The sequence below is a fragment of the Diabrotica undecimpunctata genome, chromosome 7, assembly GCF_040954645.1.
Source record: "Diabrotica undecimpunctata isolate CICGRU chromosome 7, icDiaUnde3, whole genome shotgun sequence".
NCBI lineage: Eukaryota > Metazoa > Arthropoda > Insecta > Coleoptera > Chrysomelidae > Diabrotica > Diabrotica undecimpunctata.
Genome location: NC_092809.1, coordinates 14,282,194 through 14,294,926, shown reverse-complemented (window position 1 = coordinate 14,294,926; position 12,733 = coordinate 14,282,194). Strand labels below are relative to the sequence as shown.

The 12,733-nt window shown below is 34.3% G+C and overlaps 1 protein-coding gene across 4 annotated transcripts in view; it reads left to right on the top strand.

Moving 5' to 3' along the window:
* Positions 1-12,733, top strand: part of LOC140445004 (probable ribonuclease ZC3H12D) — a 118,764-nt gene that overhangs the window by 34,075 nt on the left and 71,956 nt on the right. For 2 of the 4 annotated variants that reach the window (XM_072536776.1, XM_072536778.1), the window contains exon 2: positions 9,365-9,394. The exons of the other annotated variants lie outside the window; for them this stretch is intronic. In XM_072536776.1, coding sequence (XP_072392877.1) covers positions 9,365-9,394 — 30 coding nt within the window. The remainder of the gene's footprint in view (positions 1-9,364; positions 9,395-12,733) is intronic. 4 annotated transcript variants of the gene reach the window in all.

Here is a 12,733-nt window from a genome sequence, read left to right as displayed (position 1 = left end):
TTTATAAATTGAACAAGCTTTGTAGGACACATGTCAACGTAATTGTCAGCATTGAGAGCTTCACCGCGAACACAACCAACAAACCGCTGTGAAACACCAGCTTCTGAGATGGCACACCATACCAAAAAAACTTCGTCCGGTGCATCTTGTACATTGCGTATATAAAATCCTTCGTTGCCCTTCATTTTGGAATTGGATAAAGTAAAATACTTTTCATCATCTTTAATGAGAATTTTACCAGGAAAATGAATACCACCTTCCCCCTCAAGCAATCCATTCACTCAAACCCAGGAATGCATAAATGTTATATTTCATGAACATATATTATTATGTTAATATGTAGTCAGATGTTTTTTTTTCTCAATATATTTATTAATCATTGCTATAGCTGTTTTGTCTGTAGTAAGATTATAAAATTAAAATTTATGGACGCCACATACATGAAAACGCAAACACAATTTATTAAAAATTAAACAACATTTTGACCTAGAAGTTATGTTGTCATTTTAGGGGCCTCCCTAGTATTGAGGTGTTAGGAGTATAATATGGGAAATGAGAAGGAATATTGACTTATTTTCCATATACTAGCAATTAGTTCAATCATTTCAACTCAGGTAAAAAGGGAAAGGTAAAGGCCAAAGAGACTATAACCAATATTTTATAGCATACAGTGGAGTGAAGAAAGAAGAACGAGCACGAGCAGGCTTAGGTGTACTTGTCCACAAAAAAAATTTAAAGACAACATAAATAACTGCCGTTATATCTACGAAAGACTAATGCATATGAATATCACAATGGACTACCAAAAATTAAATGTCATCTATCTATAACCCCGAGGACTGCAAACCTAAGGAGGAACGAGAGGCATTCTACGAACAATTGCAAACCGTCCGGGATGAAATACCTCATGAAAAGCCCTTAATTCTTATGGGTGACTTTAATGCACGAGTCGGAAATGAAATAGTTCTAAGAGTAAAACAAAGATTGAATGAAAAAGAAGTAGAAATAGCCATAAATTCACTCAAAATAGAACGTCACCAGGACCAGACGGAATAACCAACGAGCTTCTAAAACATGGAGGAGAAAGTATAACTCTAGAGATGACAAAACTTATACAAAAACTAATATTGCACCGCAAGATACCAGACGCATGGAGAAACAGCATAATGATACCAATGTTTAAGAAAGGAGATAAAGAAGACCCCAACAATTATAGAGGTATAAATCTACTGAACACCGCACATAAGCTTACCACAAAAGTCCTAACCAACAAAATCAATAAACTAACAAATTTATCAGATGAACAACAAAATCACAGAAAAGGCCATCGGGTACAATAAACCAGCATATCTATGTCTTATAGACTTGACAAAGGCTTTCGATCGCATCCAAGTCGAAGACGTCTTACACCTACTGTATAAAAGAAACATACAAATCAATATTATACAAACCATCGAAAACATCTACTTCCATAATCGAATGGAAAACTAACACAGTGTATACCAGTACAAAGCGGAGTCAGACAGGGTGACTCGTTTAGCCCACTTCTCTTTAATATAATAATGGACGAAATAATACAAGCAGTACGTAAAGGCCACGGCTACAGAATGGGGAACAAAGAAATCCAAATATTATTTTACGCAGTCGACGCCGCATTAATCGCCGAGACAGAAGACCAGATCCAAAGATTAACACACATTCATACAACAGCCAAGAAATACAATATGATAATATCAGCAGAAAAAACCAAATGTATGACAATATCTAAATACACACTACGATATAAAATCGAAAATGATGGGAAAATTAAGCAGGAAGCAATGTTTAGATATCTGGGAATAGATATAACTAGTTACGGAGATGTTGACGAAGAAGTACGACAACAAAGCTTAAAAGCAAGTAAAGCGGCGGGATCTCTTAATGACACAATCTGGAAGAACAAACACCTATGACAAGACACAAAAACAAGAATATATAAAGCAGCAATTAGACCTATATTAACATACACGGCGGAGACAAGACCTGACACAGAGATGAAAATACTCCGACGAATATCAGGGAAAAGTCTGTTGGATAGGGAGAGAAGCGAAAACATAAGAAGAGCAAGCAATATAGAAGAGATAAATGGATGGGTGACAAAACGGAAACAGGAGTGGAACGAACACATTAGTAGAATGGCAGAGGATAGGATAGTACGAATAGCACGAGATTAGTCACCAAATGGATGAAGAAGTATTGGCAGACCAAGAAAAAGATGGTGCGACAATTTGAACAATTTAGGAGGCTAATATTGAAGAAGAAACAGGCTTTAAAGCCTACAGACAAGAAGGAAGAAGAAGAAGAATTTGAACCCATATTTTAGCAATTTATTTGTGGTCATTGCGTGTACGTTTTCTCCCGTTTTTATCATATCTACCGGAATCTTTCCATCGTCTACTTAGTGTACCATATCTTGTATTTGAACTCAGTCAACAGTGCCTAATGGATCTTTTGTTGTTAGATGTACTCCAAACGTAAATGCTGGCTTGTTCTTTTCCAGGAATTTCTCTTTTATTTATGTTATAGTTAATAATGAATCCGTGCAAGATGGGCTTGTTCTGAACCCTTGCTGCTCATCTGTTGTTGTAAGTTTCAGGACAGTGTTTAGTAAATCCCTTCCTCGACAGTTATTTGGGTCATTGCGATATCTTTTCTCTACAGAAAGAACAATATTATTGCTTCTCTTCATTCGTCAGGAATTCTATTTTGTGTATTAATTTTAATATTCTTAAATTTGGACGTCTTTTTGGTGTATTGATGCCTGTTGGATACCATAGTATAATTCTAGTGGAGTATTGCCAGTTCTTCTCGCTAAATGTTCCGCCCATTGCAATTTTAAATATTTAAGTCTGTGGATTACATTAGTGACCTTGGTTTTCTGTCTGACCAATTATATTCTTTTTTGATCTCTCTTTGTTATACCTAGCATGCATCGCTCCATTGACCTTTGAGTGACTTTAAGCTTCGCTATTATCCCTTTCTATAGTGTCCAAGTTTCGCAGCCGTATGTCACGATTGGTAGTATACACTGATCGAATGCTTTTTTCTTCAGGTGGAGTAGTATCTTCGATTTGAATATAACTGCATTTTTACCAAAAGATGCCCAAGTATTGAGAAGACCAAGAAAATTGTCTCAACTTTCGGATGGTAATAGGTCAGCTCTTGACAACATAATAAAAAAACATATTGTTTTGTTTTCTTGGTTTATATGGGGGGGGGCAAATTTAATCATCATTCACGATTCACGCCATCTTAGTATTTAAAAATTAAGAAAAAAAAACAGTTCGTTCAATAATGTATTAAGAAAACTGTGGATTAGTGGATTAAAAGTATTTGGCTTAAGATGAATAAAAAAATCAACATTTAAACCTTACTTATCGAGAATACTTTGCCGTGGTCTGGAATTATTTGTTCTTGACATTTAGTGAGTTAACGATTGACTGTACATTGCCGCATCAATTTTGATGTCTGCCGCAGATTACGTCCCATAAACCCCGAAAACAATGTCCCATTACAATACTTAACGTGTTTACGTTCCTCCGAAGTTTCTATATGTTTATATTATGTTAGCTTATTTTTGTAGGTTTTAGTTTTTTTATATTTTATATCTCATTAATTATTCAAAAACAGCTGTCATAATGGTGAATAAAATGTAGGAAAATGGATTTAGATAATGCTGAGTCATACTAGAAATTGACCGTAAATTAATAATACTAGGTTATAAATGTCAATAATATAAATAGTGTGGTTTTTTGTGGCAAAATGGAATAACTTGTATCCATTTTAATCAATTTTAAATTCAACGCTGCTATATAATATACACTGGGGTGCAAAATTAACTGGACACTCAGATTTTTCCTAAAAACTGGCGTTTAAAAAAGTTTAAGATGTTCCCAATTGATTATTAAATAGTAAACAAAATTTAAAAGTCAAATTTATTACAACTCAAGAATGTTACACAGAAAAATCAATAAACAATTTAAAAAAAATTGAAAATCTGCAAAGAAACATAAATTATTTTAAATATAAATATTTTTTATGGAAACCAATATTTAGTAGAGTGTATTACCTCCACAAGCCCTAATTACGGCTCTCATTCGATGAGGCATACTTTGGATTAAGACAGCAAAGTCTGCTTGAAGGATTTGCTACCATTCGTCACAAAACACAAACTGCTTGCTCCAAATTATTCATGGTTTCAAACTCACCATGGTTACGTCGAATACGTCGTCCCAGAATATCCCGTGTTATTATTGCGATGTGCGGACGAGCATTATCTTGTATTAGACGAAAGTTTTCTTCAAAAAATGGGGCAAATGGCACTAGGTGATCTTCCAAACATTGCTGAATATACCGTTGAGCGTTCAAATTGCCCCCTTGAATTGTAACAAGTTATGTATGAGTCTCTAGGGAAATACCTGCCCACACCACCTCCACCAAATTGAACTCTCGGAGTAAAACAACATTCCTGATAACGTTTACCTCTTCTCCATATTCTAGGCCGCCCATCTGATGAGTATCTGTTAAATCTTGATTCATTCGTGAAAAACACAGCACTAATCGTCAACACCCCAATTTAAGATGTTCTCGAGCCAAGTGTAAACGTTGCCTCCGATGATCTGCTCTAAATAGAGGTCATATTCATTTAAGCTTCTTCGAACGGTATAAAGGGAAACTGTGTTTCTATGGACATCATTTAGTAACCTAAAGTATTAGTAACCCAAGAAAGCGATCTTCAACTTGACTTGTCTTTTACGTCTACCACGGTAGACGGTTCTTCGTCTACCATGACCTGGCGTCCTGGTGTATTGTCCTGTTTCCCGAAATCTTTGTATTGCATCAAACACTGTACTTCGAATAATTCCTAAAGCATTTGCGATGTAACGAATGATCCGCCCATCATCCTGTAAAGCAACAGTGTTTGCTACTTCTTCTGGTATCATAATTTTTTGACGTGACAACGTCTTAAATTAGGTTGTGGCTCGGAGTCATTCATGAAAAAGTGTAACGCCCGCTCACGTCTGTTACAGTGAGTCACCGAACGAGAGAGAGGCCCGCCGGACCGGCGAATGCCTTGCGTCTCTCTCCCACTCAAACATGATCGGTCCGCTGCGCGCGCAGCACTAGAGAATTAGGCGCGTTGAATCGGTGCGTGCTTCCGTGCTTGTGTCTCTGTCAGTGTTGTTCCGTCTACCGATTTTTCGGTAGATCTACCGAATTTGATTCCTATCTACCGAACTGCCCCTTGAATCTACCTAATTTTAAAACAAATATCACAATGACTTGAAAATAAATTCGGATAATACAATTTATCTTTTTATTTCTGTTACCATCAAAAAACTTTTCAGTGTAACCTAATACTTGGTATTTTTAATACTTTTGAATTAAAATTCATTTGATACTTCCCTATAGTGTTTAAAAATATATTTGCAAAGATGCAAAGAAAGCGAAATACCCCGAGATTCAAGTTCGTAATTTTATACCTAATAATAACATATTGTATAAACATCATTCCGTAATCATAATCATTCACACACGTCTCTTCAATTCTCAAAGAATCTCAAGTATCAAGTGATAAATTATTAGCTAAATGACGGTGTGTGTGCTGTCGGTTTTCTTTGACTGCCGACTTAATCCATTAGCAGATAATGGTTGTTACATCTATTTGAACCAGAACGTTTTAACTTTCTGTAAATATTATGACCTATAACTATTTCTCAAAATATTATTAAACCTTATTTGTATCATAATAGCTGATGTGAGCATTTGGTCCCAATAATTTGATTCTTTATTTATTAAACAAAATTCAATGAATTATGGTTATTTCTAATAATTAGTTCAGCATAATTATTTAAGGTCTTTAACTTTTGAACCATTAAGTCGCCACCATAATGGGAAACTTTTCTATTTTTAGTTTTATGGAAAAAAGTTATTCTTTCTAAAAAGTTCTGAATGATCTAAAACTTAGAATACAATCATCAGATATTAAATTTTTTTAGTAATATAGGCAGTTTATCAAAAAATATGAATTTTATGTTCATATTTTTTGACAAACCTCGTGTATATGGCCCAAAAAATTTAATTGATTATTGATTTTAGGTTTTAGGTCATAAAACTAAAAAAAAATTCCATTATGGTGTTCACTTAATTGGACGCACTGTATTATATATATATATATATATATATATATATATATATATATATATATATATATATATATATATATATATATATATATATATATATATATATATATATAATTTACGTCATTGCATATGATCTACCGAAATCTACCGAATTTTGCCGAAGGCATCTCCCGATATTGGATAAGCTCCACGGAACATCACTGGTCTCTGTCATTCTCGAGCGTTCTTGGCGTTCAAGACACATTACAGCAGAAACACTTCCTTTCATTTCATATTTCTCCTATCATCGTCCTATCCTCAACAAAATCACTCAAATAGATATTAGTTAAGTTTAAGTTTACATGTACAATGTTTTAGTAAACAAAATATATTTCTATAGTTAAAATTTGTGCAATTCTTATTTTCATTCAATTCCTTGTTCCTATTGTGCAATTTAATAATATTCATATCAATAAATATTCTACCGAGAAAAAGACGTTGTCACGTAAAATCTTCGCCCGTAAAACCGACTTTACAGGCAACCGATTTTTTTTTAATGCAAGTTTTAAACAGGAGACAATACAAAAACCTACAGCCGAACTTATAATCAGGTACAGTACCACAAGCCACTATTTCACATTAATAACTAAACGTATGTGTAAAAGTGTTGTTGTTCGCACAAAACATCTAAACAGGTTCAAACAAAAAAAAAACATCGCTTCTTCTTCTTCAGGTGCCATCTCCGCTACGGAGGTTGGCAATCATCATAGCTATTTTAATTTTTGAGGCATTAGCTCTAAATAGTTGTTTTGAGCTGCATCCAAACCATTCTCTCAGGTTCCTAAGTCATGAAATTCGTATTCTTCCGATGCTTCTTCTGCCATCTATCTTTCCTTGCATTACGAGTCGCAGGATGCCATACTTCTCGCCCCGCATCACATGTTCGAGATACTGTAACTTTCTTTCTTTAATTGTAAGTTCAACTTCCTTCTCTTTACCTATTCTTCTTAGTACTTCATTGTTCGTAACTCTATCTACCCAGGAAACCTCATAATTCTTCTATAGTTCCACATTTCAAAGGCGTTAAGTCGTCTAGATTTAACGTCCATGATTCCACTCCATAGTATAGTACACTGTATACGTAACATTTTGTTAGGCGTACTTTAAGAGCTTATGTTAAATCTTTGCCACATAGGATCTTTTTCATTTTCATAAAATTAGAACGTGCTTTTTCGATTGTGACTTTGATTTCTGCTGTGTAGTCATTATTTTCTGTTATAAGTGTTCCTAGGTAAGTGTACTTTTTTACTTTTTCGATCTACTGGCCCTCTACTATCAAGATTTCGTTAGTATTATGGTTGTTTTTACAAATTTTCATAAACTTCGTGTTTTTGATACTGAGCGAGAGTCCGTACTCCCTAATACACATTACTATTTTACTTATGAGTCTTTCCTGGTCTTGTAAACTATCGGCATTATCGCAAATAAAGCATAAAATACAATTCAAACAAATTAAATAACTTTTGGTTTTGACACCAACAAAAAACAAAAAAATCTGAGTGTCCCGTTAATTTTGCACCCCAGTGTAGTTCATAAACTGTATATATAATGTGTTTGATTATAGATTTCTTTGTCATTTCTTATTAGCAACTAAAACCAACCTTAATTCTTTTAATGACTACATCATTTGTCGGTGACATAATCAACAGAAAAAATTGAAAATACAATCCCTTTTACCGCCTCTGTGAATAATGATCAGATCGATCAGAGGTTCTACCTACTTTCACAAGAAGTATGAGTAAATAGTTAAAAAAACATTGAGATAGCATGTAAAGATAACCTTCACATCTCCTCAGTCGTTCGCATATCTTAACAAAAACAAAATACTTTTAGGATATCCATCCGGATACCGGATCACCTTGCAATCTACGACCCGAAAACTCAATAAGACATCAATTAAGATAAATCATTTTTTGGAATTGTTTAATTAAAAAAGGTAAAATGCGAGGCGCCAATACATGACACTAATGGTCGATAAAACACCTGAAATTTTTGACCCGGATGTTGAACATTATAAAAATCTATTAACGGTCCGTTAACTATTTAAATCTTGATAACGTGTTAGTTTATTTACAGAATCAAGAAAAATTACTAAACCGGAGTTGAAACTTTCTAACCTTCTTAAATGTTAGTTTAATTTTTTTAATAATACATATTTTTAGGTAATGATACAGGGTGGTGTAAATAATCATCGAATTCTAAAAAACATCGAGAGCTGAAAAAGATAGCTATGGCAAGATTAAAGCGGATTTATTCGGGTATAGTCAAAGGTAATAAGGTTTTTGTCGTGACACTCAAAAAGCCAGCGTAGTGAAAGGTTTTTTTTTATGTATAATACTTAAGAGCGTAGGCGCAAAATTTTCGAATTTTTCGAATCTTGAGAAAACTGATAAGTATTTTTGAAAAATTGAAACGCAGAATGAAATAATACATTATTACTGAGGGCCGAAAGTCCCTGAAAACTTCTATAATATTTATTTTAATAAGTTACAGGAGTGAAAAAGAAGAGAAAAGTTAGTGTGATTTGTAATTTCAAATATCTGATTCAAAAAAACTTTTTGTTTATTCTAAGGGACTTTCGGCCCTTGGTAATAATATAATCTTTTATTCTGCGTTTAAATTTTTTAAAAATATTTGTTAGTTTTCTCAGGATTCGAAAAAAATAAATGCATTTAAAAAGCTTAGGCCCAAAATTTTGCGCCTGCGCTCTTAAACAAATTCTTACCATTTCCTGCGTGAGATTTCCCTCCTAACATCTGTAGGTATATAGTCGACTTTCGTACATCCGCTCAGTCTACTCATTATTAATGCGAATGAAAACTTATTTTATAAACTAGATCTAATATATTATTTTTATGATTATAAGCATGAATATAATATTATATTATATTGTTACAATGTAAAGTGACCAGCAAGGAAACATATTTTCTCAAATAATTCGAATGCACGAATTCAAAATTTCCGAGAATGCATGATAGACACGTGATTTCGGCTACTTTTGAACACTTACGACGCGTGATTCGTGATTTGTAGTTTCATTTAATATTTGCCAGACTATAGTTGCTGAATACAACCAAACTTCAAATAGTAATTATCGTTTTTTCTTGATACTTCTAATTTCTTTTCCTCTCCAATTGCAGAAGCAGATACGGTCCTTACAAAGCCTCGCGGTGAGTACGGAGAATCTTACATATTTTTCAATTTACTAGAACGGGTGTTATTTAACAAGCAAAAATTATTATCAAATTGTTCAATCTATGGAAACATAGTTCACTGCTCTAGGGGTAAAATACGTCAAGCTGTGGACAAGGTGGGTAAACCTAATTCATGAATGTTCGAAGTCAGTACGGGCATTGGAATTTATATTATCCCAAAAAACCATAACTGAGCCCCTCGATAGTTTATTCTTTTTGAAATACTGCATTGGACAAATGGACTTCTTGCTCTGTTGTTATGAAGATACCAGTGGACATATGGCTATGGCTAGTCTTCTGGGTTCAAGTCGTCTACAAACCTACTTAAATTTATTCATCACTTAATTCGGATGATTCAGTTCAGTTGGCAGTTCAGCTGAATTTAAATGCCCATTTCTCAAAACCAAATTTGTAAGAACATTATTATGGTAAACTGTCACCATATGTGGACTCATCATTTTAGACAAATGATGAACAAAATTTTAAAACAGTATTACGAGTATGTTATATTGTAACGAGAAATCTAACAAAATTAGATGATAAAAAGCTAATCGTTCACCAAGACTTAACGAAGACCACGTTGCTCAGTTTTGATGCTTTATTTGGGAGCTTCATAGTACTAGACAACTATTCTGAGGAGCACTAAAAGAACTGACAGGTCTACTAATACTCGCTACATGTTACATCTCGTATCATTAACAGAACAAGAAGGACCGAAATTACCTCTTTACATTTTTCTATTTCTAGAAGTCCTCTTGGAAAGTATTCGGGAAGTTTGTTTGTATGTTTCCCTTTTCTTTTTTACTTTGACAATTCTCGACATAAGCAATGCTTCTTTTTTGTCGGAAAATGAACTATTTACGAAGATGTTTCACATAATACGTATTTGGAACTAAACTAGAATGCATGGGCGCTTCCGGAACTAAAAAAAAAGCAGAACTCTGACCGCGAAACTCGGAATGCTTGATCATCCTTTACCGAGAGTGTTCTTAATAATTGTTCAAGTTCTAATCCTTGAATCGTTAAAGACACAAGATTGTCATCATCATCAACGGCGTTACTACTCTTGGTGAGTCCTTGCTGCGTTTACTATTTCCTTTTATTCTTGTCGGTCCTCATCCACTATTTCCAACTCTATAATCCGCCATTTTTTTCAGTTCCTCGCTGACTGTATCTTTTCACGTTTTCCTAGGCCGTCTTACAGCTCTTCTTTCATCTGGTCTCTCCCAGCACAAAACACATTGTTTATAAGTCGGCTGTCTGCTGTCTGTTGGCGTTTATTAGAATATAATGTCTATTTATTTGTTGTATCTGCGTCTCCATCCGTTTGTCATGCTATCTCTGCAAGGACCTTATATATCTCAAAGGATTTTGCGTACTCATCCCAGTAATTTCTTTTTTAGTGTCCAAGTTTCGCTTCCGTACGTGACTGTTCTGTTGCAGCTTCTTTAAAACCAGAAAATATTTTTAACTTCAAAGAAACTCCTGAAATAAACTTGTTAAACATATATAACCTACAAATTGATATATTTGTAGTTGATATAACCTACAAATATTTTAAATAGACATGGTAGTGGAAAACAATTAAGGATTTAAATAATTCTCTTGTGTATTATGGAACTTTCATTCATCATCATCATAAGTGGCTCGACAATCCGTTGTGGATCTTGGCCTGCTCACAAAGAAGTCGCCACTCCTGTCGATTCCTGGCAACTTCCCTCCATCTTCTGACCCTTAGAAGCTGTAGGTCTTCTTCCACATCATCAATCTATCTCTTTCGTGGTTGTCCTCTACTTCTTGTGCCCTCTGGTCTTGAAAATCTCTTCGTGTATTCGTGATGACATCCTAGCAATGTGTCCAGCCCATCTCTACACTTTAACGAATTTCACAATATCTGGATCGGTGTATAACTGATATAGTTCAAAGTTGTATCTTCGACGCTATAGGTCATTTTCGTTTAGGGCCCCAAAAATTTTTCTCTCAAAAATACCAAGAAGTCTTTCATCATTTTGAGATAAGGTCAACGTTTCAGCCCCATATATCAAAACCGGTCTTGTTAAGGGCTTGTACATACCGAGCTTTACTGCACGTTTTATATTTTTATTTTTTAAATGTTTCTGGAGACCGTGAACAGTTCTGTTTGCTATTGCTATACGTCTTTTTATTTTGTCGCTTATCGTGTTTGTTGCGTTTACTAGCGATCCAAGATATGTGAATTCTTTGACTTGCTCAAAGGTATGGTTGGTAATTTGAATTCTGTTGGATACTTCGGGGGTTTTTAGAAACTAACATACTTTTGGTTTTTTCCTCGTTTACCACAAGTTCTAATTCACTTGCCGCGTCCGCAAGCCTTGTAAAACACTGCACCATGTCTCTCATACTTCTGCCCACTATAACTGTATCGTCAGCGAATGCGAGAGAGTTTTCTCCTTCAATTCTAATGCATGAGCTTACGTTTTGCATTGTTAGTTAGGTCAACTTAACTAACTAAGGTGGGATCCTATAACTTTATGCCCGCTATAACTTTATCGTTAGCGAATCTATGAAAAATAGTTCCATTCATTCTAATATTTAATTGTCTGATTACCTTTTCTAAGGCAATATTAAAATGGAGACACGCTAGCGCGTCCCCCTGTCTTAGACCATTATTAATATCCAAAAGGAAACTAAGTTCCTGTAGTTGGCTGTATACCATATATTAAAAAAAATTTTTTCAATAAAATCCTTTATAAAAAGGTATATAAAAAAACCCAGTTGGGCTATGTTAAATTGACAAAACGTTTTCGGAATAAGTATTCCATCATCAGTGTCAGGTTAATACATGGATGTAGCCACTAAATATGGGGGTAAAAACCCTTTAAAAATTACTAAATGAAATTTAGTTTACATTATGTCTAATTTAAAATTAAGATGGTAAAGTTACCGTTGGATTGGTAACATGATACATTAAGTTGCAAGTCCTGAGACGGTATGTCTACGTCTATGTCTTAGTAATTTATAATTATTTTATTAACAATTTCCTCAGGTTTTTTAACCATGATATTCTTCTTCTCCCAATTTCTCGCTTTCCGAATACTTTGCCTTGAAGGATTATTTTCAGTAATCTGTATTTAGTGCCGCTTCTCATTATGTGTCCGAGATATTCTGGACACATAATGAGGATTCCAACTGGATTGGAGATTAGATTATATAATGCAGTTCTTTTCACACTGTCATATGCTGCTTTGAAGTCCACGAAGAGATGGCGTGTATCTATATTATATTCTAGTGACTTTTCTAGAATCTACCTATGTGCTTGAATTTGATGTGTAGTTG